General features: G+C 41.1%; 1 protein-coding gene across 7 annotated transcripts; it reads left to right on the top strand.

Moving 5' to 3' along the window:
• Nucleotides 1–241: 241 nt before the first annotated feature.
• On the top strand, nt 242–27,319 carry LOC100538586 (phosphatidylinositol-binding clathrin assembly protein). Of its 7 annotated transcripts, none has more exons than XM_085230967.1 (21): nt 242–612; nt 6,940–7,082; nt 8,160–8,235; nt 8,909–9,011; nt 9,195–9,288; nt 9,391–9,502; nt 10,536–10,642; nt 11,223–11,270; nt 13,554–13,639; nt 14,789–14,912; nt 15,743–15,879; nt 16,145–16,248; nt 17,204–17,350; nt 17,752–17,811; nt 17,905–18,015; nt 19,657–19,773; nt 19,916–19,946; nt 20,432–20,552; nt 22,209–22,265; nt 22,596–22,703; nt 23,229–27,319. In XM_085230967.1, the coding sequence occupies exons 1-21, from the start codon at nt 483–485 to the stop codon at nt 23,241–23,243; spliced, it is 2,031 nt and encodes a 676-aa protein (XP_085087093.1). In that variant the 5' UTR covers nt 242–482; the 3' UTR covers nt 23,244–27,319. The 7 variants fall into 7 exon arrangements, with proteins under 7 accessions (XP_085087093.1, XP_085087092.1, XP_085087095.1 ...); XM_085230966.1 differs by having other exon boundaries at nt 22,593–22,703; XM_085230969.1 differs by having other exon boundaries at nt 243–612; nt 11,223–11,264.

Raw genomic sequence — 27,319 nt, 5'->3', positions numbered from 1 at the left:
CAGCACAGCGAACTGGTGCTCCTCACCCCGCGGGGAGAACCCGCCTCACAAGAAGCCGTGGAAAATCGCGTTGTGACACCGCGGGGCTGTTCCCGGGTTGCACATCTCCGCCGGGATCGTCTCGCTCAACCCCGGCTCACTCCGCAGCCGCTTCCCGCGGCGTCGGCCCAGCTCACCTCACGCCCCGCGGGCGCAGCACGGCACAGCCCGAAGCCCGCCGGAGCGGGGCGGGGCGGGGCAGGCGTGCGGTCACCTGATGCTGCCGCCGCCGCCATTTTGTCTGGGAGTGGAAATGTGAAAGGGAAAGCCTCAGCGCAGCCCGCGGCAGGAGGCACGGCGGAGCCGGCCGCTTTCCTCCGGGACGTGGTCCGCAGCGACGGACAGCCGGCCTCACCGCGGACCGCCCCCGGCCGCGGCACTCTGAGGACTCCTCCTCGCCGCCCTTCCCCGAGGAACCGCTCCCGCCGCCCGGCCTCGCCGCGATGTCGGGGCAGTCGATCACCGACCGCATCACGGCGGCGCAGCACAGCGTCACCGGCTCGGCCGTGGCCAAAGCCGTCTGCAAGGCCACGACCCACGAAGTGATGGGCCCCAAGAAGAAGCACCTGGACTGTGAGTACGGCTGTCCCGAGGCCTGCGGCGGGCGGGGCTCCGAGGGGCGCCGGGCGGGCTGCCGGGCCGGGCTGCGCTGCCGGAGCGGCTTCCACGTGGAACGGACGAGTTTTGTACCGTCCGCGGAAATAGGCGAACCGGGAGCGCTGTGCCCGCTGGAGCAGCGCCTGTAGGCACTGCCGTGGGGAGCAGCGGCTGGCGTGCGGCATCGCTGCCGGGAGCTTCGGGTCTCGGTTTTCTTCTCTGCGCCTCCGGTGGGATGCGGCCGTTCGTAGTGGCGTGTCGTAGTGTTCTTAGGGCTTTGCTAAAAGGCTTGGAGTGAGGTGAGGGGTTGGGAGAAGGTGGATCCAACACATCTCTCCAAAACGAGACTGCTCTGCTACTGCTTTTACGCGTAAATTGAATGCTAAAACAACTCGTGTGCCACGAAGTGCAGGAAGCTGCCTCCGATATCTACGGAATCATCGGAGTTGTTGGTTTGTTTCGATTTTAGTTAGTCTTTGATTGCTCAAACCTGCGCTGAACGTTTCCGACTTTGTAGCATGCAGCGGCTGTGTAAAGCGCGGTGAGCTGTGCACGCTGTGTGCTCACACCGGGGAGGGGATGTGGAGCTGGGCACAGGTCACCTCCAGGGCACGGGTGCGGGTGGGACTTTGGGGTGATGGTGCTAAGGAGAGTGCTGTTCAGGCTGTAGGAGTTTGGGGGCGGTTTGGCTCTGCTGCGGCGCGGGTCTGTTGAAATAGGCTTCTTGTGTGAGAGCTCTGGATGTAGGTCACATAGTTACAGCCGGTGCAAATGTATTTCTTATTGATCTGGATGTGTGGAAGCCGGCTGGAGAGGTAAATATTGCAGCTACCAGGCTGAAATTGAAAGCCTCAAAGCTGAGTAATGAGCGGTATAATGAAAAGGAACATCGCTTTATCTTGTTTTCTGCCTGAGGTAGAACAGTTTTGCAAGGTAACCCTTAAGGTCAGAAATGGCATCATGGCAGGAAGCCAGGAAGTGGTTGCTCAATAGTTTAAAAGTTTCTGAAGCTTAGAAGATGTAATTCATTGGTTGAAAATCATGTCATTCACTAGAAGTTACCCTTACAGAATAAGAAAATGGACAGGTGGAAGAACTGCGTAACATGAGAACAGCATGAACTTGTGCTGTGACATTCTTCTGAATGTCTCTTGATACAAGTCTGTTCAGACCTCTCAGTCTCCTGAAGGTCCTCCCGTGCCACGAGTTCTGTGTTTTGATGTAACTTGTTTTCTATCATTTTTGTCTGAAGTAAAGAAAAAGCTTGTTGTGCTAACAATGTATCTTGAATTGGAGGGGCTCTGTGAGGTGGACAAAAAAGATGGGAAACGTGGTACCAGAAGTACCTCTGCAAAAGGAGTTAAAAAATAAAATAAATGCCATTCTCCCACCTTCACTGAGCACACTGGGTTGCTTTGTTTCTAACATCCGCAAGACTTTGCGTGGCACTAACTGATAACTTTTCTTGTCCATCTGTAAGCAAAACTTAGTTGTATTAAAGGCAGACAGATGAGATATAAGTTCAAATACTGTAGTCTGTCACACAATATAGTTTCAAAGCCACAATGCAAGTACTTTCCAAGTTAAGTAAAACATGGAATAAAACATAACCTGGATTTAATGCAAAGCACTGCTAGTTGTACCTTAGTGTCCTCACACGTGTGTGTCATTAGAAACGCTGCTCCATCTGGTATTACTTGTAATTGCTGCTTAAAAAACATGTTTTGAGAGTTGACAGTTGTGTTGAGGATCGCGGAGTAGTACCTGTCTCCAGACTCCATTCAGATTAATTCTTAAAAATCCCCTTACTGCCCAATTTCCTTGGCAAAGAAAGCTTGAACATTATGGTAGGGTGTAAGTGGGAAGGCGTTCTGCACATGGAGTGTGGACTGGGATTATTTGGAGGCTTGAGTTTTATCTGACTGCTTGTTGCTGGATAGTAAAGCTCCATTCTTCTTAAAGAGGAGAAGAAACCTAAGCAGTGTCAATGGGAATATTTCATATGTGTTTTTTTTTTTTCTCTTAAAGTAGATCACAGTGTCCTAAATAAGTCAGAAGATCTATTTCTGTAATATTTTGTAATATTTTAGGATAAAACAAAGCATTATGTGATGTTTCTTCATCTTCCTCAGTGGAGCGCTTGGGAATCTTGTCTCCCCTTCCCTGGTATGTCGGTTCTCTTGCTGTGCCACACAGTCTTCTAAAGTTAGTGTTGCAGTGGGGTGGGGGAAGCTGCTCCTTTGGTGACATCTCTTCCTGGTAACTATGGGAAAGCTATTTAAAAAAAGTTGTAGCTGAGCTGTTAGCTGCTGTGTACTTGGGTGTAGACCAAAGTTTAGAAAACAAATCTCCAAACGAATGCTGCATTAAACGTTCAACTGAGCACAATAAAACTGGAGTTGTTTCTCTCCTTATAACTTGTATATAGCCCACTTAACTGACACATGGGAGGAAAGCAGTTGATGTTCATATAAACTTATAACTGCTATATGGATGCAGGCTTAGAAATATTCTTAGAAGTGATAATTCAGTTACTTCAAAACTGTTATGTAAAAAAAACTAGGCTGTTAAGCCTTTCACTTCAGGTGAAAGTTCAGGTCTCCACTGAGCCATTGCGGATTCGTGTTTTGCCCATCATGTCACGTTCTGACTGTCACAGTTCTGGGGTGTTTTCTGTCTGCCAATCTTACTTCTGGCAGCTAGAGCTTAGAACTGCTGGCAGCTGCTGGTTAGAGATATGTATGTTGTGATAGAACACGAAGAAACTATCTCAAATGCTCCCCCAGGCAGGAGGGTGTCTGTCTTTAATCATAGAATCACTTGAGTTAGAAAGGACCTTTAAGGGTCATCTAGTCCCTGAATTTCAATTTGACCTGAAGAAAAAAAGCCCAGAACACAGCTGATGTTGATATCTGTCTCTCTATGCACATTTAATGTAGCAATTGCTTAAGGCTTTTTAAAACAAAACCTTATGAGCTGCATTGAGAAAGTCTGCCTAAGGATTCGTTTTATTTTACAAGCAACTTCCAAAAAGTAAATGCATTTTATTTATTTATTAAGACTCCAAGGTTAGGAAAATTAGCCTCTAATCTTCTATCTGCCATTCATGGAGCAGCTTCTGTCCTGTGACGGAAGGGAAAAATTAGGGGGATATTGAGCAGTTGTAGTTGTCTTAACTTCTGTATTGATAGTTGTCTTGAAAGGAGTATTCCTGAATTAAGAAAATGATGACTTCCTTACTTGAAAGTTGAAAAATGTCAGGTTTTTGTTAGTGCTGGACTGAGGAGTTTCTGAAGGGCTGATGGCATATCTGTGCATGCTGCTCTCTGAAGACCTGTGTGGCTTTGGAGATGATGTGCCAGTATTTCAGATGGGCTGTGGAGGAGATAGCCTTTGTACTCTTCCAGGCAGTAAGATTTCCACAGCTCTTCCAGGCTGCTTGAAATCCTGTACAGAAATCCTCTTCTGCTTTAAGGTCAGATGACTTTAATTTTTTTTTTCTGTGTGACGTTAACATACTTCTGAACTCTGTTCTATTCTTGCTCAGGTCCCGTAACCTCAAGCACAGCTTGGATCAGGCTATGAGTAGCATTTCATATGCAGAATTCCTAAAGTGGTTGGGCTCACATATTCCAGAAGCAAATTGGTCATCCTGGAAAACTTCACTAGCTCTTGCACGGAGTACTGGACCTGTATTTCTAAATCACGTGAAGTCCTGTGGAATCCAGCGGCACGAGCTTCCCAAATACACGTGGCTTTTTCAACTTCTGCTCTGTTGTTGTCACTCGATAGAAAAGCACTTCCAGCCTTCTCAGAAAGCAGAAGGCATTGACTCCCTTCTGAAGGTTGACACCAGGCTGCCTTTTTATCACCATAAACCATTACAATGGAATAAGCCTTATTTTTTTTCCTTTTTTTTTAATTCTTTTAAATGAATGAGCAGTTTAAGGAGAGTTGATCAGTTAGAGCATTTGGTATAGTTGCTAACAGTAGAATTCTTTCACATCTTGATAGAGTAACACTTCTAAGCATGAGTTTGCTGTCGATCTTAGGTATGTAAGAAATCTCCCAGGTGCTCATCATCGAAGGCTTTACTGGAACATCTGTTGGTAGACCTTGTCTGAAGGAAGACAAGACTTGCAGATGGGGCTGAAATCTGTGTGAAACAAAAATCTCTCCAGTAAAATATGAATGATATAATCTGTCTGTCTGCTGTTTCTGTCTTGGAGAGCAAAAGTTTAAGTTACATCTTTTCTTCAAGTCCCACTTATTTGATAAGCAGTCTCTTCAGTGGAGTTACTGAATAGTAAAAGTGATTTGTTTGTGAAGGAGAGCTTTGTGCAGGAATACTGTTTTCATTAGGCTCTCTATGTAGTCATGGACCTCAACAGTTTAACGGAATTTCGTTAATTGTTACCTTTTAGTAATGTTACAGATACTGCTCAGTATAGTTTGTGGGTGGGTGTGTTTTTTTTGTTGCTGTTGGTTTTTTTTTGGTTTTTTTTTTTTTGGTAATTCCTATTCTCAGCTTACAACTTGCAGCATTTCTCTGCTAGTTATAGACCCTTCAGTTATATAAAAAATGCTGTGATAAAGCAAGCAACGGTCTTAATAATACTTGTTTATAAACAGAATGGATTCAGGAAGACTTACTTACCTTCATGTGCTTTGAGATAATTACTTAGAAACATTATAACAAAGTTGTTCAAGAGATGAAGCTTTTGAATTAAAACTGACTTTTTTCCTATGTATAGATGTTGGAATGGGAACTTGTTTTGTTACGTGGAGCAGTAACTGTCTGCGGATTGTTTGGGTTTACCAAAATCCTAAAAATATTTTAAAATTTGGCACAGTGTCTGAGGATGACACAGCCAAAAGTTGGAGAAGTGTCTGCCAAATGACTTCCTTTTTGAGAATTTGGACAGAGGCGTATTTTAATACTTAACAATAAAGTTTTGATGTGGAGCTTATTTCAAACTTCTTTTTAGAGCTCTTCTTTTTGTATAGTTATTTCAGAGTTTGTGTTACTTATAGTTGGGATGAAAACTTTCACCCCGACTTGAATGTTTTCTACCTGTTTTGAAACTTTTGACATCAAAGTGGAATCAGTAAGCAATTTGTGTTTTCTGTATCTTACTGAAGCAGAAGGCTCTCTAAAATTCTTCACTTTCCAAGTTACTCTTGTCATTAAATGACTCAAAGTAAACGTTAGTGATCCTTAAACAGATTTATAGTCAAGGTACATCTGTAATATATTCTGTGCACAAGAACAGGTAAAAATGTTTAAATAGCTTAAGATAGACATCAGAAGCTGGCTGTGTTGACACCTCACTGTCAGTACCTGGGTGCTGGCCTTCAAGCACTTGCACAGAAGAACCACATGAGCAGTAATGCTCAGTAATGCTTCAGCAGCCTGCTCAGGGACTTGCCTTCAATAAGAGGAAGGTTTTCAAATGAGGTGTTTGTAGTACTCACCTTGCCCAGTCCTTGAGCTGTGCTTTGATCACACCTGAGACCAAGCTAGCTCACAAGGAATTAAATGAAATGTGTATGTCCTGAGGGGGGGTTAGAACAGTCTTGCTTCCTTCCCAGCAGTACCTTTTTCCCCAGGTGTCTGCTGGAGCGTGCTCTGGTTTTGTTCCGGTACTCAGGCAGAGATCTGAAGCTCTCTGTTCTTCCTAGTAAATGTTTAACTGTTGAGTTTATGATCAGTCTTTGACACAAATTGCTTGAGACCTGCTGTGGTCCCCCACAATATGCTCAGCAGGTTGGTGATTGGGTCACTTTCTCTGTATGGAAAGATGGGTATGAGCCGATTCTTCCTCTGAAATCTCATAGAAAAGAGGCTTAGTTCAGGTTTGCAGCATCTGGCTGCCAGGTGAGTCAGTTCTCAGGCTAAGATCAAAGTTCTCGAATGCTTGCTGCTTCTTGATCTCAGGAGGTATCTCTGCTTTCCCACTCTTCTCAACTTTTCAGTTTTGTTTGGATGGAATGACTTCTGTGTCTGCATTGGCTTTTGAACAGTAATTTGGGCACAGAGTATCTGCTGGAGCAGGGTTTTTTTTGTGAGATATTGGGACTCCTTAAAATGTTGAAATGCTTTTAAATTCACACTTGAAGTCTTTTGCCAAAATACAGCGAGTTTGAGCTGGAAATGAAAAATAGTTCAGTTATTTCTTAAATGAAGAACTGAAGTTAAAATTTACAGTATGAATCCTCTATGGAAAACTACAAAATCTGGTAATCTTGGAGTGTGTAACTCATTGTAATGCTGTGTTGTTTTTATTTCCTTCTTAAATATAGATCTAATACAGTGCACAAATGAAATGAATGTGAATATTCCACAGCTGGCAGACACGCTCTTTGAGAGAACTGCAAACAGTAGCTGGGTTGTAGTGTTCAAAGCTCTAATTACAACACACCACCTCATGATGTATGGAAATGAGGTAAGATGTAATTAGTTCTGTAAAGGCCTCTTTAATGGTGGTTTTTATATTTCAACAGGTAGTAGGTTGAAATTAGGGGATAATCTGAAGTGAAATTTACTGCTTGGAAGGCACTGCTTATTGCAACTACAAAGCTAAACTGAATGTTGTAAATCACTGCATGTATTTTGCTCTTTTCTTTTAATACAGTTGATGCCTGCATGCTGAAATGTGAAGGAAAAAAAAAACCAAAACAATAAAATCCAATGTTGAACTATAAGAAAAATTGAAGCTTAGAGTCCTGGGTTAGCAATTGGTATCGTTTTTTCGTGTAACATTTTACAGCAGAGAAGAGCTGTATTTTTATGTCTGTACTGAAGCTGTTCCTTACCTTTGCATAGATGCATCTGGGGGTTCAGATCAAAGGTGTAACCAACCCCATAAGTCCTACTGATTGTAACTGTTTATGGACTCAAACATAGGTCAGGAAGCTAAAAAGCACAGAAGCTGCAATTGTTGGAGTTATATGGGCAACTTGAAAGAAAAATGTTTAAAACACCTTGCTGTCTAAATGTTTTGTTTCCTACTCTTCTATTATTTGTTGAACTATATTATTTTTCAAAACTTAAATGTTCTTTAGTCCGATCAGTATGTTGTAAATCTGAATTATACCAACTCGAGTGCTGCTCTTTACCACAGTTCCAGTAGCATTATTGTAAATTATGTTGTTACTTAAGGAAAGAAACCTGTCTCTGACTTGTTCGGCTGTAGTAGAAGTGTGGGAATTCATAACTTAGGTGGAACTCTCACTTTGCATTTTCTAGCTTGGCTGTTCTAAACCTATGAAGTTAACCCAGCCTGCTCCCCTTCTGCCTGGGCAGCCACGTCTTTTTCTTTTAAGTCATGCTTTTACCAAATACGTTATTTTGTATGTTAGAAATTTTGCTGATCAGTAGTTTCAAGGTTTTCTGACTCTTGAACTAGTATCTGTTGTTGGAGGTTACTAGAATCAATTATGAATTTAGTTTTCTTGCAACATGCCTGCATGTTTTGACTGTTGCAACAAAAATTTGACTCCACTTTTGTTTCCACCAACAGCGCTTTATCCAGTATCTTGCATCTCGAAACACATTGTTCAATTTAAATAACTACCTGGACAAAAGTGCCATGCAGGGTAAGGATCTTTAATTGCTTTTTTGCTCTGTGATTGGTACCTGTGTTGTGTACCCTGGGAGACAAGTGACATTTAGGTGAGAGTATTATGATTTGTATATCTGACCAAGCGTGTATCCCAAGAAGGTGAAATTGAGTTAACTGAGTACTAAAGTTTGCCTGTAAGGTGTGTATCATCCTTACAGAGCTGTAAGTTTGAAATAGTAAACTTGCACTATGTAGAGTAGACCTTATGAATGTCAGCACACTGATCTTTTTTGAACTTTGATTGCACTTCAGTATCTCAGAAGTAAATGTGAACTGTTAAGGTGCATGGATGGTGAGATAAATTACCAGAGGCCTCAGTGTTCCACTAGGAGTATGTTTTCAGTCTCATTTCAGATTAGAACGTTGTAATGAGAGCTGCTTGGTTTATGCCTACTTCTTTGTGTTGTAGGCATTTATTGTCATAGTTGCAAGGAATGCATTTCTAATCTTAGCAAGCTGGGAAGAAGCTGTAATTGTGCATGTCAAAGAGGAAAATAGTGAATCTCAAAGCCCTGGAATAAGTCTGTGAAGCGCTGCTCACATCACTGTTGATGTAAAATGGTCTAGTAGGAGAATAGTTCTTGAAAAGAACTTGGAGGAAACTGCATCACTTCGAAATATCTAACCTACAAACACTTAACTTTTAGGCTATGATATGTCTACCTTCATTAGGCGGTATAGCAGATACTTGAATGAAAAAGCACTTTCATACAGACTTGTAGCAGTTGACTTCACCAAAATGAAAAGAGGGTAAGAGATTTTACTGCTTGTTTAGCCTCTTGTGTGTGTGTGGGGGGGGGGGAAATACTGGTTATTCTTGAGCTTATCGTGCATGGTATCTTTCTGACCATTTAAAGTAATCTAATAGTGTGGAAACAGCATAATATTGCTAAGGTTTCTTGGTGACCTGTAAACATGTCTTTTAACCTGTAGGATAGATGGAGTAATGAGAACCATGAATGCTGAAAAGCTCCTGAAAACCCTTCCCATCATACAGAACCAGCATGATGCACTCCTTGATTTTGATGTAAGTACTTGAGGCTCAGTTTTAAGTAACAGTCTCTCATTTTGAAGTAAGTTGTACTATTTTATTAAGTACTAATTTACTTTCTTGTTGCTTTCTACACAGGCAAATCCAAATGAACTAACAAATGGTGTTATAAATGCTGCCTTTATGCTCCTCTTCAAAGATTCCATTAGACTTTTTGCAGCATACAATGAGGGGATTATTAATCTTTTAGGTATGTGACAATTTTTTTTTTAAATTTTCGTTTTCACACGAGTTGTTGAGCAAAATAAAGAGCAGACAACTTCTGACTATAATAGCTAGTAAGTTGTTTAGTGTAATTGTTAACAGCAAAACACATCTTAACCGCAACTGTCAGATGCTTGAATATATGCTTTTACCTGAAGAATATGACCTGAAACATAGATTGAAGTCAGAGGCTGACTGTGAGAGGAAAACAAAGGCACTGCTGGCCTGTTACAGTTAGCAGGGCTTGAGTGTTGGACGTTCTTGAATGTGCACACGCGGCACAACTGACTTATGATTTCCCATACCTTCTTTATAGTTTGCCTATTTGCTTCTAGCTGGTATTTGAGTCTACACAAGCTTCATATGTGGCATGTGTGTTTTTTTTGCTCAAGAGTGGTAAGCCTAATAATGGCTATTAAACAAATTTCTGAATGAAACATCACCTGATCAGTTTGTTTTGTTAGTCCACTATTTTTTTTTTTCTTGTTGAGATATCTGTAGATACTTGGAGCAAAACAAGAAGAGTGAAGGCTGTAGTTGCTGGGTCTTTGTTTTATTTTTGCAGATCAGTTCAGTGCATGAATTGCTTTAGTGATCATTTTGATGTCTTTTGGATATTAGGCTGACTTAAAAACAACAAAACATATTAATATAGGATCTAAATACGTAGAAGAATATGTAGACAAGAATATGATGTCTGCATCATTTTCAGCTAGTAAGGTGACTTCCTTAGAATATTACCTGAACTGTCTAATTTAATAATTGCATGTGTTTGCATCCATGTTTGTCAAGCTTTGTGTTATATTCTGAGACGTTGAATCTCAGAAATGGTTCCCCTCTCTGCTGAGTGCTTTATTATAACAGTAACAGGAATTCATGTCAGCTTGAACAGCTTTGTTACCACTGTCTACTCTATCCCTGAAGCTTGTATCAAATTTACATGTATAATAATATATGATGGTACCAGTCTTTGCTGGGGTGGTGTTAGCTTACAAAAGTGTTTTTATTTGCATCCTCAGAAAAATATTTTGATATGAAGAAGAACCAGTGTAAAGAAGGGTTGGATATGTACAAGAAATTCCTATCCAGAATGACTAAACTGTCAGAATTCCTCAAAGTAGCAGAGGTAAATAATTCAACGTCTATGAAAAGATAAATTCCAAGCTACTGTACTACAACAGCAGTCTATATTCATAATTTTGTAACATCACCTTCGTTATACAGAGAGTAATTCCCCAGATAGTGCATGTTAAACTCCAGTTACTCTGAGTAATGTGAAGTGAGATTCTCAGGCATCTTTTTCGTTAGCCAAACAATGTAATAACAGCTTTCCCAAGTGCTATTGTAAATTTGATGAATGGTCCAGAATGAACTGTTAGTGTATTTACAGTGCTGTTCTTTACTGTAACTGCTCAAAGTGGAGAAGTAGTTCCAGTAAGCAATGCAGATGTTTCTAATGCTCCCAATTAGATTTTCTGTATGGAAAAAAAGGGTGGATAAAGGCTTGGCTTGGCTTTGCTTTTAGATGCAAAGCAACGTACGTCAGATTCTAAGACGTGTTCTTCACTAAACTCATACTAATTCAGAAAGTGACTAATAACCATTTTAGTCTGTTAGCTTCTGTAAAACATTCAGACCTCTGTTTTTATTTCCACTGCCACTGCATAAAGCATAATGTACTTTTTTTTCCTTTTTTGTAAACCCAGCAAGTTGGAATCGATCAGGGGGACATTCCAGATCTTACTCAGGTCAGTGTACGTATCATGCTGATATCATTCAATAATTTTGTCCTCTACATTTTTTATGACTGGTATGTACTATAGCAATCATCTTGAATGTATTCTATTCCATAGACTTATATATAGGAAATGCAGCTATGCGTTTTTCCCTTGGATCATGTATACTTGGTGCTTAACTTTGCAGCTGTTATTTTTGGATTGTTTAAAGTGATAAAGGTGTTGTGGTTTTTTTTTTTTTTGGACATTCTGCTTTTTGTCTTATGACAAAGGATTAATTGACTTATAAGGCACAAGCATCTTGCCACATGTACACATCTCATACTTGCTCTTAGCAACTCGTGTTCCCCTGGCAAAGAACTTGTAGCCCTTTGCAGTAGGAAAAAAAAAAAAAAAATGACCATAGCCAGCAGAGTCAGGGCAAGAAATGAGTGAACACAGCAGAGTAATGTTTTGTTATGTTTGATCTTAGCATCTTTCTTCTGACTAGTACAGTATGTTCAGCTGGCCTGTGTTCCCTAATGAGAACATACTGAAGTGTGAGGTGATACTTCAGAGATGACAAGAGCTTGCATGCTGGGTTAGTGTGTGCTCACTTGCACAGTTAGCCAAGAAGTTATAAAAGTCTTCAAATCATAGGGCTTTTTCTGACTTACTGAGAACAGGAAGTTTAATTTTGCTGCTTTATTTCTAAAATTTTAGTGAGCAAAACTTTTCCCAGTTACAGCTGGAACACTTTTTTTTCTTAATAGCTCAGTTATTTTATTGCAAGCACTTAGGCAGTTCTATGAAATGTGGTGGTGGGTATCAGCATCTTGTGAATTCTGGCAATTTCAGTGCCATCGTCTGTGAATCAGTCCAATTCCACTCCATACTAAATTTCATGACATTTAATTAGGTTGAGTAATTCTACATCATTCTTGTGCCAATTCAAAACAATTCCCTGACATTTCTTAGTTTTGGACTTAGAAAAAAATGTCAGTTTTTGCTGTGCTTGCAGCACCAGTGAGTTCAGACAGGATGATGGATGACAACTTGTAATGATAGCCTTTTGTTCATAGTCTGGTCACTCGTATTTACCTGTTTGTTTGTTCAAAATACTTAGATTTCTTGCGTGGATGTCCATATTTTAGTGTCTGTCTAAGCTGTTCCTGAGAGCAATTAATTTCTCTTGAGAAATTTTTACTATTGCTGCTGTGTAAATTTTTTTTGTTTCCTTCCTTGATTCTGAATGATGTTGTCCATTTCTGCCAATTTATGTAAAGAGAATATCACTGTCCTTAGTAGATGTCCTGTTTCATTATGTTGTTGCTTCCTTTCTATTTGTAGCTGGGACTGTATTTTTTATAAATGCAACTCAGCCACTCCTCTGTGTGGATGTCAGTCTGACATGGCTTTGGTTAGGGGAAGCAAGTCTGAGTCAGAAAAAGCAAATTTATCAGGTCATGATACCTGTTTTAGTTCCAGCATCTTTTCTGCTATAAAACTAAGTTTCTGTTTGCTCAAATAAATTAAAAAAGAAAAACAAAAAACACCTGTGTTGAATATCCTCAACAATGAGCAAGTGTGTAGAAAGGTACTGTTTTGTTGTTGTGGGGACTTTATGGTTGAGGAGAGGGATGAGTTAGAGAGTTGGAAAAACAAAACAAAGCAAAAATGGTATAGAATATATTTTTCCATACAGGTAGGTTTTAGCACGTCGTTGCCGTGTTCTCAGGCATCTTTGTAAGTTCATAGACATTGTTCCCTTTAAATTTTGTTTGCATTTCCTAAGCTTTCACCTTGTGTTTAGTGTGTTCTATTGCCTGACTTTCTGCTGGATTTAAATGGAGTTAAGTCTGTTTTTAGAATTTTTTAAATTGAGGAAGAACATTGAATGTTTGAAATCTTCTCCTAGGTGACACTGTTCTGGGGGGGAGGGAGGGGAGAGTTTCTGCAGCTTAATTTGAAGTGATCTTTCACTTCTAGTTTCTTATGTTTTGCTGTGCCAAAGAGTGAAATTGGGTTGGGTTATTGTGTCATCTTGTGCTGAATAGATGCTCCTGACTGAGACTGTATTGTTGGGATAAGGCTGAATTTGATTGCTTTTTTTGTAATTGAATCTCATGCCCTGTTGTCAAGCGTTCCTGATAGAAGCCAAGAACCACAGCTGGGTAGGTAGAACAGTTGTGCAGGATGAATGAATCAAAGTGCTATCATTGAAGTGGTCATATTGGTTCTTAGTTGATGGGAAAACTCATCTGTGTACTAAACAAGAGGGCCTTGTCTAGAAGCAGAGCTTCACAAATACTCTAATTTTAGGCACCCAGCAGCTTGCTTGAAGCACTGGAGCAGCATTTGGCTTCTCTGGAGGGAAGGAAAACAAAAGAAGTCTCCGCTGCCAGCAGGTGAGCTCCCAATGAATGGCACCCATGCCTCTACTTAAGATTTGTTGTCACTGTCCTAAGAAGTTTGGGGATTCAGTCATTGAGGTTCTCCTCTTGAATTTTATTCGCTTCCAACTCTATCCTCCTAGACGGTATAAATGTTGTATCTGGTGAGTAATAGTCTGAGAGTTCCATTGCACTTGCTCCTTAGATGTGTGCTTGTGTCTGCCAATTATGTTGCTGTATTGTAATAAGCCACTGAGCTGAGACTTGGTATATTATTCCTTGCACTTCTTTGTTTGAATCCTTTGGCTCGTAAGACTTGTATGGTATTTGGAGTTCAAGGCTTTTTACTGATAGGCTGGTGTTTGTCTTCATTGCCAGTTATTTACTTTGTCAGTCATGAATGCCTTAACCTGCCTATGAAAGTTCTTCAGTCTCAGAATTGCCAAATGAGCTTTGATACTTTGTGCTGACAGGAATTATTTCTGTCAGGAAGAGTATTGGTATGTATGAACGTGTTTTGACTGAAGGGCAAGAGATTAGGTTTTGGCGTAAACCAATATATACATACAATCTGAGGGGGAACACTCTTAGGTATGTGTACAGACTGATAAAGGAAGGAATCAGTGTAAGGTACATTCCTGAGTAGCTGTCTTGTGCCTCAGATTTCTTTTTTTTTTTTTTTTTTTTTTTTTGCAAGTATCTGATGATTTTCTATGGCAGTATTCCATTAAAGCAGGAGGAACTTTCATGTGTTGCTTCTTGCGCTGTTCTACCGTGGGCCACCCCCATGCAAGCTTTCTGTGCCTCTGCCACTTCAGTGGAGCAGAACTGAACTCTACTCAATGTGATGCAAACATAGCAGTTTTCTATTCATATTAGCTACTTGACAATTCCTACCACAGAAACCTGGGGGAGTAATCCTGTGTACTCCTGCCACGTGTGGCACATGATGGGGCTGGGTAGGTCAGGGTTGCTGTTGGACTTGATGTTGAAGGTCTTCTCCATCTTCAATAATTCTATTATTCTGTACCAGACAGCAAGGTAAGAGAAGACTGCGGTGGTAGGGGAGTAGCACAACTAACTGAGCCACTTAATGCTTAAACTGTGAGATCTGTGCCTGGCTGACTTTGGTTAATAAAAACTTCCTGCTATTTTTTTTTTTAGGGCTAGTGCTCTCTCCTGTGCTGTTTCCACGCTTGCCAACACTGGGATGTCATTGAGCAGGATGGATGAGAAAGAGAAGCAGCAGGCATTGGAGGAGGAACAAGCTAGACTGCAAGCACTTAAGGTATTCTATACATACACGTCTGTGTATCTATACACGTGGTAATCTTAGTGTCCCTTGCTACTCACTGTTGAGCTGCTTCACTAGAAAATCTTGGCTGGTACTGGGATGCAGCTGTTTTAGTTGGTTATTTTGTGATTTTCTTTTCTTTTCCCTTGGAAGTTCTATCAGAACTATCTATCTATCTTTGCTGTTTCTGTTGTGGTAGAAGTTGTAGCTGCTGTCACTGACAAGTTAAATGGATTAATAGGAAATGCATTTGAGTTGGGTGAGAAACTTACAAACTGACTGAATTTCTTTTACTTGAGGAACGTGCTAGGAAACTGTGACTTGACACACTGTAACCGAGGGATGTGACCTAAAACTAATTGAACAAACAAGCTAGATTTATCTTTTGCTGACGAGTAACACCTCATAGATACTGTTTAGAGACACGTCAGTTTAAGTTTCTGGCGATTTGATTTGGACTATAAGGGATTCTGACAGCAGAGAAATGCATCTTTTGGAACAGGGGGCCATCAGCCTGGCTCTCTCCCAAGGAAGGGAGCCTCAGATACATCACTTGAGTATGTTTTATTTCTAGACAGCTCTAAATGCCAAGGTGAGACTTGAGGCTTTCAGGATGGTTTTGTGAAGCCTTTTGTGGCTACGTTAAAACAAACCTGAAATCAGCTTTCTGTTTCCTTGACTTTGTAGAAAAATAGCTGTTGTTGAGTCATCTTTTTTATTTTATTTTTATTTAAGGAACATAGTTGAACTATTCTTTTTGAAAGAGTCTGAAGGGCTAACAAGTTAATAACACTAAATTCCAAACTGTGTATCTGGACTTTCAGGAGCAGCGATTAAGAGAGATTTCTGTAGTATCAAATTCTACTTCCACATCAGCATCCCCAAGCACCTTATCAGGAAAAAGTGTGAATACCACTGCAGCTGTTGACCTCTTTGCAGTATCGGCACCCACAACAAATAGGTGAGAGAGATTTCTGAAGCAAGCCTGAATGCTAGGCTGATCTGGCAGCTCACAACTTTTAGTTCTTGAGAGTGACTTTTACTTTCTTGGAGCTTTGATGGGATTTTTGGTATCACTTGTTAAGAAATACTTTAAAAGAAAATATATTGTTTTGTACTGTTATTTATGGCTGGCTCCTGGTGAACAAGAAACAACTGAGATCAGTGTGAATTTGTGTGTAACTCAAGAATACAATGCATATTGTGTCTCTTTTGTTCCTTTTCAGCATGCCCAACCTTTCTAGTGATCTTTTTGATCTTCAGCCTGTGTTTGTTCCAACTGTACAGGGTACTGCAGCTACAGCAACGTCAGCAGGCGGTGTTTGGGGAGGTAAGCTTATTTAGTTTGACTGGGTGATGACTTTGGTTTGATGGGTGATTCCTTAGAATATAGGAATAACTCCAATGAGTTCATAGTTGAATTAAGTTCACAGTGAAATAATCAGGGTTTAGGAGACAGAATTTTTTGCATCCAGATATCTTGGAGCCTGTCAGAGTACAGAGCAAGTAATTTGAAAGTTCTGAAAATTTTAAAATTATAATTGCAGACCTAATTTTTAGAGTACTTTCTTCCATTTTCTCCCTTAAATTGATCTTTTTTTGTTGTTTTTTTTTTTCTACCAAGATGATTTCAGTGGTCATAAACCTACCTATACTTCTGTGCATCATTCTCTGACAAACCACAAAGCAGTCTTTGTATTTTGTGTGCAGTTTCTGAAGGGAAGAATAAAAACTGCAAACCAACACTTTCTGTGGCATACGTACTGAACCTGTGTGCCCAGCAAAGGCCATGCCTGCAGCCTGCCCAGAATAACAGCTGTGAATTCATTCTGAAATGAGTTGACTGTTTTTTGGGCACAGCACTCATTATAGCCCTGCTTGTTCTAAAGATTTATTAGGAGAGATGTCAAATGCCTTAAGCACTGGAACAAGGCAGTGAAGGGTTGGTATTTCAATAGGCAGAATTGATGCTTTGGAGTTCCATATTAAAGTGCTACATTTATGAAGCCAAAGATGTAGTAGCTGCTTTTTTTTTTTTTTTTAGTAGATAACTGAGCTGTCCTTTTCCCCTCCCCTCCCTCTGGCAATAATGAAATTATTTTCCCTAAATGAGGAAGGTGGTGAATGATTTTATCCAAAACTCAGAGTTCCTATCTCTAACAGGCCACTGTGTGGCAGATCTACAGTTTGGCTTTGTTTAGAGCATCTCACATGCAGTCATCTGTCCTGTCGTTCTTCTCTATGTGTGTATTCTGTATTCTTTCCTTTACTTCTGCATCTGCAAGGTTCTTTCTCGTCCTCAAATGGTTGTGTTGAGTCTCCACCTCATCGGGACATCTTTGACATGAAGCCAGTTGAAGAAGCTGTAAAATCTACTGTCCCTTTCATCAGTGCTAGCTTGTCCTCCAGACACACAGTGGAACTATTTAGTGGTAAAAATCAAAACCAAAGCATCTAATTTCTTTGCAAGTGGAGATAATGCTTCTAGTAAACTGGGTGGTGCAGTCTTTGTGTTGTTGGGACCAATTTGCTCTTTTTCTTAACAAATGAAAATGGTGCATTAGTTCCAGTAGTAAACGTGGTTCGTTAAACTCGTATTTCTTGAGTTCAATTTCCCCAACCTAGACCATTGAAAACTGTCTATTTGCTGAAAATCTTGTTGACTTCGCAAACTGCAACTTGGTTTTACTTTTATAGTGGGGAGGGCAAGTTACTTTCACTGCTGAAACTTGCCAGCAGTTCTTAAATTTTAACTGCAGACCTAAAGTTTAGAGCACATTCTTCCATTTTCTCTCTTAAGCTGATCTTTGCTTTGTTTGTTCTTTTTGCCAAGATGACTTCAGTGGCCGTAAACCTACCTGTACCTCTGTATATCATCCTCTGTCTGTTGATGGTAATTTGATCTCTTTATTTTTCTGACTTTGTTTTTGCTGAAATGAGTGGTGTTATTTCATGGGTGTACCTGATTCCCCTGTACTCTTTTTAGGTTTCCCTCTTCATTCAGCTCCTCCAAGTGCCACTCCTTCAGCAATCAATGTGGACTTTGATGCTGTTTTTGGGGGAAAATCTACAGCACCACAGTACAGGACTGCAAGTGGTAAAAGCTGTCTTATGATTAGTTTGCACCCTACAGGCATGCAATCACAGAATGGCCCAGGTTGGAAGGGACCTCAAGGATCATGAATTTCCAACCCCCCTGCCACATGCAGGGCCATGAACCTCCCCATTTAATGCTAGACCAGGCTGCCCAGAGCCCCATCCAATCTGGCCTTGAACACCTCCAGGGATGGGGCATCCACAACCTCTCTGGGCAGCTGTTCCAGCACCTCACCACTCTCTCTGTAAAGAACTTCTCCCTGACATCCAACCTAAATTTTCCCTCCCTCGTCGTAAAACCATTTCCCCTTGTCCTGCTGTTATAAATCCTTTCAAAGAGTTGATTCCCCTCCTGTTTGTAGGCTCCCTTTAGGTATTGAAAGGCTGCAGTGAGGTCACCCCGCAGCCTTCTTTTCTCCAGGCTGAACAAGCCCAGCTCCCTCAGCCTGTCATCATAGGGGAGATGCTCCAGTCCCCTTATCATCTTTGTGGCTCCTCTGGACCCTCCAACAGCTCCTGTCTTTCTTGTACTGGGGGCTCCAGACCTGGACACAGTACTCCAGATGGGGCCTCACAAGAGCAGAGTAGAGGGGGACAATCACCTCCCTGTCCCTGCTGGCCACCCCTCTTCTGGTGGAGCCCAGGATCCCATTTGCCTTCTGAGCTGCAGGAGCACACTGCTGGCTCATGTTGAGTTTTTTATCCATCAGGAGCCCCAGGTCCTTCTCTGCAGGGCTGCTCTCAAGGACTGCTCCTTCCAGTCTGTATGGATGCCTGGGATTCCTGTGGTCCAAGTGCAAAACCTTGCACTTGGTGTGTTGAACCTCATTAGGTTCACCTGGGCCCACCTTTCAAATCTGTTAGTAGAATTGCTCTTGCAGTGTGGAAGTTAATAACTTAATACACTTATAAGTTGATAACAAACCATCAGTTTAATTGTAGTTATTTAAATTTAGCTCTTACTCGTTTCCTTCTGCTTACTGATTGTTTCCTCTTTCTTTTTGGGGGGACAAACTTTGGCCATGTGGATGTCTCTTAACGGGTAAGCTTACATTAATCTGTTTCAGTGCTCCTGACTTTGGTTATTGGTTATTATTATTAATGCGTGATAGTGAGTTCTCTTGAACGTCACTGGGAGGCATTGCACCTAAAGGAATGCAAGATTAGTTGTGGCTATGCTTTGCTTTTGGAATAACCTGGGTTCTGATCTCTTTTGGGGCTGTTTTCTCACGAAGTCCTTATAAACGTGTAGGAACTCTCGTGAACATTCCAGATGCCAGCAGTACCATGAAATTACTGCTGGCGGTTCCAAGAATGCCTTGAAACTATCTTGAACGACTTTGTTCTTGAGGCTCTTTCAGGGGGATTTTGCTTAATTTAGAAATGCTGTCAGTTACTGCTGAAGCATAACTGAAGACTCTACCAATAGGCAAACAGCATTCCTTATGAAATAAAAGAGAAATGATGCTTCTGCTTACCCCTTAGATGCTTCCAGGATGTTTTGCCTCAGTGTGTAAGAAATACTTAACGTTGCTTAGGGTTCTCTGCCTCTCTAGCTTACGACAGATTATTTTACTAAGTTCGGTGTCACCTTTGTTAAGAGTTAGTTTTCTGTTCTTTTTTTTAGCTTTTAAATATCTAGACGATGTTTTGCAACCCACAGTACCACCGCCAAATCAAAGAGCCACCTCAGCCAACCAGCCAAGTGGAAAAATTTTGGCAAATGACCTTGATTCTTCTCTCGCTAATCTAGTGGGAAGTAAGCATGAAGCTTTTAACTTGTTTTCAGTAAAAATCAAACAAACAAGGAAATGATTTTTCTTCTCAAAATTTAAAAAAAAATTAAAATAAATAAATAAACACTTGGGCCTTACGTATCTATGTTTTTTCCACCCTCTCAGATCTTGGCTTTGGAGGAACTCCATCCAAAAAGTAAGTGCATCTGTCTATTTCGGATACTCCTACATGACTCCTTAGTAGGCAGTAGCACAGTTTCGCAGCACTGACATGACAACAGTTTCAAATCAAAGTAATCTGCTATCAAGAATAGTGTTGGAAGAGTGAGTCTGTGGTCAGTCACCGTAATAATCAGCCTTAACATTTGAGTTCATTTTATCTTGTAGCTGCTGTGCATTTAAGTGTTTTTGAGTCACTACAAAAGATCCTGTGGTTATATCAAATTCTTGTGAACTGTTGCACTGTGCGGTAAAATGGTAAGGAGCTTTCAACCCAAAACAGAACCCTTGGACTTCCTACTTGCTGCAGCAGAGAAATGTTAAGGAGAGAATTAAATCTTTTAGTTTTTTTTACTACCCATAGATTTCAAATGCCTGCCTGACTTAAGGTGTGTTTTGTGACATTGTTGTTCTTGTTCTCTCTGGCTCTGTCTGAAAACTAATACCACGGTTTCCTTTCAGGTCTGATATGCAGTGGACGCAGCCTGCAGAGAAAAAACTTACTGGAGGAACAAACTGGCAAGCAAAAACGAGCACATCGACCACATGGAACCCTGCTCCCTTACCCACGCTGCCACATATGGTAACTTCTGTACTGCTGGAATTGGTCTTTGTTCCAGGAAATGCTTCTGCCCTGCATGAATCAATTGGAAAAGAATAGCAAAACCTGCTTGGGACAAGAGCGGGGGGGAAACTGCATGCAGGGCCACTTCCCAAAATAAGAAAGCTGTGTTTTGCTTTTTAGTTGTATTATATGAAATGATATTGCACCCCTGTGGGGCAACTTAATTATTGTTTCAAGCAGCACTTCAGACTTGTAATCATGCTTAACAGTGGTGTCATCACTTTTCCAACACAGTGCACAAATACTGAGTCACACAACACAAAATAACTCTAAAGGAGTTGCTTCAGTGAAGACTTTCACTTCTTGGAAGGCTGTCTGTAGGCAGCTGGCTTTTCCCATGCTTTTAAATCACTTGCCAGGTGTCTCCCATTCTGCTGTATTCATACAAGTGCAAACTTCTCTTGAAATATAGCTGCCTTGGAGGGAAGTGAATTGTTCCTCTCAGTTGCATGTGACTGCAGTAGCTGCAAAACTTAGGATGAGTTTCGGACAGCCATTTGACTTAGTGCTTCCAATTGGAGTAGATTTGCCTGTGGTGCTTTTTTTCCTTCAGCTTATACAAATATGCTCTCTGAAAATTCACGCAGCTGAATAGACAGCACTGGACTGAAATGAAACCCAAATGTTCTAGTTAGAGGATCGCAGTACTTAACATCTCAAAAGTTTCACGTGTCAAATCTTTTTACCCTTTCTTCACATTCTGGAACATTTCATGTTAAAAGTTCCGATGTGTTTCTGTTTCTGAAAGAAGGATACAACATCAGTTTATATGGCTCACTGTGGGGTTTCAATTGTCTAGTCTTTTTTTGTTTCGCTTGGTCACATGTGATACTTTTCTTGTCTTAGATGTTGAGTGCCCTGTGCCAGGCATCTGCTCACCCCTTTGGCTTGGAATTCCAACCATTCCCAGTGCAAAGAACTAACTCAGCTATGAACAGCTTTAAAATCAGTGCCCAAGTACTGGAGAGGTCCAAGCGTTGCAGCTTGGCCTGTGGCGTTCATAGTAACTCTCAAATTGATGTGTAGTGTTCAGAATCCTTCATAAAACAATACTTTACCCAGCACTCCCTTAGTAAGATCGTTATCTCTACTAATTGAGACAGAGCAATATGAAGGGCACACGTCACCATGTCTACATACATAACCTGATAAAACTGAGATCCTTGTCATTTTTTTGTCACATATTTTGCCGTGTGTTGCTGACATCAGAAATGTGTTATGCGAGCAGCACCTGGCTGCAGTATATTAAAATCTGGCTGAACATAGTAAGTTTTACCTTTGCTGGAGATCTCGTCAGGGAAAGTAGGATGCTACTGATGGTATACTGCCCTCAAGCTTCCCCATCCCCATCTTAAATTAGTGGGTTGAGCATAGACAGGTGTAGTACTAGATTGGAATCCATCTCTCTTGGTTAGAATATCCAATCTGAATACCTCCTTGCACAATTTTCTGTCCTCACTCCTTTTGCTGTTCCAGAACAGAGTACGTTATCCTGGACATATAAGTCACTTTCTTGTGAATGTTGGTTGTAGTAATTACATGAAAAATGTTTTGTTATGACTGACTAGTAGGCATGAACTTATCTAATATACACTGCAATTTTCTTGATTGAAGGTGCCTGCTCCAGTTGCATACCAAGTGACTACGCCTCAAGTGCCTGTCTATGGAATGGTAAGAACTATGACAGTCTTCTGTCCCTGAAAACCTAAGTGCCTGCTGGGATTTGTGGCAGGCGTTATTCCTCAAACAGCCCTGTGACTTGCATAACTCATCAAGTTAATAGTACGTGAAATCAGATGGCTTTGTCACCACATATGTGGAAGAGGTGGTATTAAATCTTAGACAGGAAGATTTTTTTTTTTAAAAGCTCTTCTCTTTTAAAGTGTGTCTGCATCTCCCTGCTTATTTTATACTATGTTTACGGTGCAAAAAGATACCACTAGTTTTAATTTTCATGTAACTGTTTTTTGGGTTTGTTGTTTTCTTTTTGTCTCCCAGCAGGTACCTCCTCAAATTGGAGCTGCTCCTTTGATGGCACCCCAGTCAGTGATATATACGCAGCCCAGTCTAAGGCCAACAAATCCTTTTGCACCCGTTTCTGGAACGCAGGTGAACTGTTCTTTGTAAATGAAAGGCCACACTGAAACTTGAGTCTGAGTGAAAGCAACTCAGTGTTCCTTAATATATTTCTGCATCTGAAAGCGAGGGGTTCTTCAGTCAGGCATCAGCTTTTGCTGGTCAGAAAGAAATTCAGCAGCTGAGAACATGCAAGTGTGGGAAGGAAAGTAAAATCCAGAAATGTTGTGGTTAGTTTTTCATCATGTCAATACTAAGAAAAGGGGAATGGCGTTGGCACGTAGACTTCTTCAGATGTTAGCTGGATACTTGGGTTTGCCTGCTGGTTAGAGGAATGAGGAAAGCTTTTTGAAGGCCTTTGTGGTGAGGAGGTAAAAAGGGATGAATGAGCGATTATTCAAGCTGAAGGAATTGTCATTCAAATATGTTGGTCTTAATGTTCTTCAGGACAAAACCCAGCTTGTAGGTAACTGGGCAGGTGAACAGATGTAAAATTCTGAACCTGTAAGTAACCGTGTGCTATGTAAGCAGCATTAACACGTAATCCCTGTTTTACAGATACAGTTCATGTAGAGCCGCCAAAGCTGCAAGATGTGAGAAGAACCAAATACTGGTAAAACGAAAGAAGGAAATCTGTGATTTCTGTATTCATGAACAGGGTGACTATTTCTTCCCTGTGCAACGTAATGTTGTTTTGAATTGCCGTGCTTTAGGGATTCTTGTTTATAACAGTCACTGCTATGTGAAATGGTGTTGTTCACCAATTTCAAGATTGCTTGGAAGAAAACTGTGTTCTCAGAGGTTGAAGGTTGACTTGGAAGGCACAATCTGGATTCTTCTCTTCAGAGCTGAGAGGTTTACACGATTCCTTTGCAACCTGGTTCTTCAGTGAATTGTGTTAAGAAATGGATGGGAAACGTCAACTCTTTATTCTCCATAAATGAGGTGGCTGTTGTAACCAAGACACAACTCAAAGCTGAGCAATAGCATTTTTGTACACTTAAAGAAATACTCTGATAGAGTAATATTTGTGTTATCCTAATGCCAATATTGTGTGAAATCAGACAGCTCTGACATCAGAATAGCTGAGGGTAATCTACAGCCTTTATAATGTGAGTTTTAAATGCTGTGAATCAACAAGATCTCTACTTACTCAGAAATGCAGAGAGTCAAATAAGTGATTGCACCACTGGGATGCCAGTGTTACACGGCTGCTTGAAATCACGGCTAATTGAAAGAACCTGGCTCTGGCAAGGGCTGCCGTAGGGTAGGGGATACAAGTGTGTCACAACAGTGTGGACAGCCTCCAACAGGTGACAGCAGGCACACTTCTGCTGAGTGTCTTCTCCGCAAAAGGCATCTTTCACAGCTGAAAGGAGAGTAGATCCTGTTACAGTGAATGTAGATCCCCCAAGCAGCAGCAGACGAGAGCAACTTAAAGCTCTGGTTGCTAGCTACAGAAGAGTTAAGCTATCCAGTTTGAAAGGGCGAGGGGAGAAGGCGCCCGTTAAAACCCTTCCCTTTGAACTTACAGACTTTTTAGAAAGCAAGCTTTGCCATAATGCTGGTGTTTCAGAACTGGCAGTTTTACAGAAATAGTCTTGCTCTGGTGAAGTGCTTGTGCTCCTTTTCTGAAACAAGAATCTACTTGCAATCAGAATAAAAGGAATGATTTTTAAATATGTAAATATGTGCAAACTTGTAAATAAGGTTTTCTTTCATGCTGCAGTAATCTTTTCCTTCTGTAGTATTTTCAAGACAAAAATGCTTTCTTAAGAAATAGAGGCTTTGAGAAGAATACTTTGTATGTGAACTAATTCCTGAAGTGTGCTGTTGCTGATGAGACAGTTGTCTGCGCTTCTGGCACATCCTGCATATTTAAGTCTTTCTCCAAAGTTTAGGTGGGCTATGAAAATGCTGCCTTGTATTTTTTCTTGTCCAATGAAAAGTGATAGCATATTGCAAAATGGGGGGAGGGGAAATGGGCGAGTAATGGGTGAACGGAATAGGGAGCAGAATGCAAGGAAAACCTCTCCTGTCAATTGTAATGCTACAAATGATAAATGTGAAAGGTGGGTTTTCAAAACAATCAGTCTTCTGTTTCTATACCCCAAGTGGGCCTTGAGAGTACAGTGTTGTTAATCTGAGTGTAATTGACAACAGAACTGCAGAAATCTGACCCGCTATAAATGCGGATTGGCCTGGAAGTCCTGTCAGTCTGTCCTTTTGAGAAGAACTTGGAAGAGCAATGCTTTCCACGTAGCGGAAATGAGCTTTCTCTTTGTCTGAATGCTCAATTATGTCCCAGCAGTGCAGAAGAAATGCTACAGAAACACACTTGTCAAATGAAACAGTTAAAAAATGATTAAATGAAAATGACAGCAGAAGAGGAAAACACAAGAACCCAACTTACTGGCAGATGTAACTTTGTACGCTGCAGTTCCGCGTTTCAGTTTGAATTACAGAAGAGCTTTCCTCCAGCTCTCTTGGGCTGAACAATGGTACGGTATAAAGGCAATGAATTCTGCGATGCCTGTAGTTATCCTCTGGGTGATGAGGAACAGATGCTACTGAGAAGAGATCACTGCGCTGAGGAGGCTGTTTCTTTAGGAGATAGGTACTTCCTTGGATACATCCAGCATGGAACAGTCTTGAGTTCAAACTCACAGCATTTCTAATAAGAAATGATGGAGCTGCGAGTGCTGCAGCTGGGCAGTTTCCAGCACCAGGAACTGTGAGGTCTCCTCTCATACGGCGTTGCTGAAGTAAAGATCTGTTCCGTTATTCAAATCTGCAAATAAATATCTGGCAAGCAGTATGTTTCTTTAAAACTGAAATAGTTGCAGAGCATTCAGAATATCCAGAATGAACAGACTTAGCTGCAAAAGGAGATACTAATGAGACCAGCCAGCAGTAGCAGTGCAAATCACAAGGCGGAGCAGCACTACGTTTCTTAAGTTAGTGTCCTTGTAGGAAAGCAATCGGAGAACAGCTTCCTATTGGAAAAAGGGAAATGGCTGCACAGTGCCCCCTGCAGACCTGCGAAGTTCCGCTTTTAGTCTCGTTTGCAATGCTGTGTACGTGAAAACGTTAGCTCAGCTTTATCCTTGGGAAGAAGAGATGGCAGGTGCAAGTGGTGGGGGCAGTTCTGCCGAGTAATACAGGGAAGAGAGATGGAGATAAATGTCGCTTTCCCTTTTGTCTTCCAACTCCTTTGCTCAGAATCCTGCCCTGAATGCTTCAGTTATCTGCGATGTCACTCCACATGTGGCAGAACAAGGAGGAAGACTTTGCATCGCTGTACTGGGCGGTTTGTTTGAGGCTGACGGTCAGGACTCAACAGTGCTGCAGGAGGGCTGCCTTTCATGGCGAGTACAATAAGATGGCTGGGCTGTTTGGGAAGGTTGATGGCGTTAGGCTTCTTGGACTTGTTAGGCTTCTTGGACTTGACAAGTGAACCTCTTTTTAAATAGCTGCGTTTTCTAACGCTCTTCACATCTAGTTCAACTTTGTCTCCACAAAGTGACAGACTTTGACTTTAAGTTTGGACAAACTATTTACTAAAGAAATCTCAGTTCTGTACACATAGTGATGCAATGAGTGTAAGGAAAAATTCCAAGCGGACATTGCAAGCGGAGAAGGAAAAAACTAACAATAAAACCCTCGACTACGAGATCGACTACAGGGTGTTTCCACATCAGTTTTTTTCTGTGGCAGGGATTTGGGAGGGCGGGGGGTGGGTTGCAATTTGAATAGTAAGCGCTGTGGATCGGTGCTTAATTTGTATATAAAAAGGAACACTTGTGTTTTGGGCTGTTTGTATTGTAAGGGCAACATTTAAAGGCATTGCGTCTCGGTCTTTTATTTCCATTTTAAAGATTATATTTTTGAGCAATGGAAACTATATATGTGATCATTTGTACATCTACTGGCAGCTCAGAAGAGAAAAGAGCTTGCTGTTACTTGGCAGATGTCTTTGATTTGTCGTTGATATTTGCATTAAAGGAACTGCTCGGTGATGCGGTCTTTAAAGAGATTGCAGTAACTTCTGCAGTTACGAGGAGAGTTGTACCATCAGGTTTTTTTTGGTCTATCTGAAATGTGTACCGTCACGATTGCCCACACTTCATCCTTTCCCAAACATTTGGCCAGAATTTCTCTTTGGAGTAATGGAGCAGCAGGCTCTGAAATAGTTTCTTTCTTTCCCCCCCCCCTCCCCCACTATTTACTTAGTAGGTCTTGTTTTGTATGTGATGTTTTTTCCCAGAACAGGCTTGTGCCTTTATTGGATATTTATTGAAAAGGATCTACTCTCATTTAGGCTGTTGAAGCTTTTTTCAATGTATTCTTGTACAGCTGTTCCTGTACATGAGTTGCTTCATTTTCTAAGGACATAAGGTGTGGAAAAATACCGTCCAAAAGCTGGAGGGGAAACTTACAGGAAAAGTACTGAGGGTTTGCATTCTACCGACTTCTTTTCTTCCTTAAGAAGAAAGAAAATGAAGCCAAAGCCCAAAGTTGGCTGTGGGCTCTGTCGATATTTTGACTGTGGGACTTCACAACTTGTTAATTGTTTTGTTTTTCTTTAAGATTGCTGCTCATATCCAATCATTAGAAATGTTTTGAAAAATAAACTTTGGCACATGCGA

This window comes from Meleagris gallopavo, chromosome 9 (genome assembly GCF_905368555.1).
Source record: "Meleagris gallopavo chromosome 9, MGAL_WU_HG_1.1, whole genome shotgun sequence".
Classification (NCBI taxonomy): Eukaryota; Metazoa; Chordata; class Aves; order Galliformes; family Phasianidae; genus Meleagris; species Meleagris gallopavo.
Note: the sequence above shows the minus strand (reverse complement) of the source record. Positions and strands in the feature narration are given on the sequence as shown.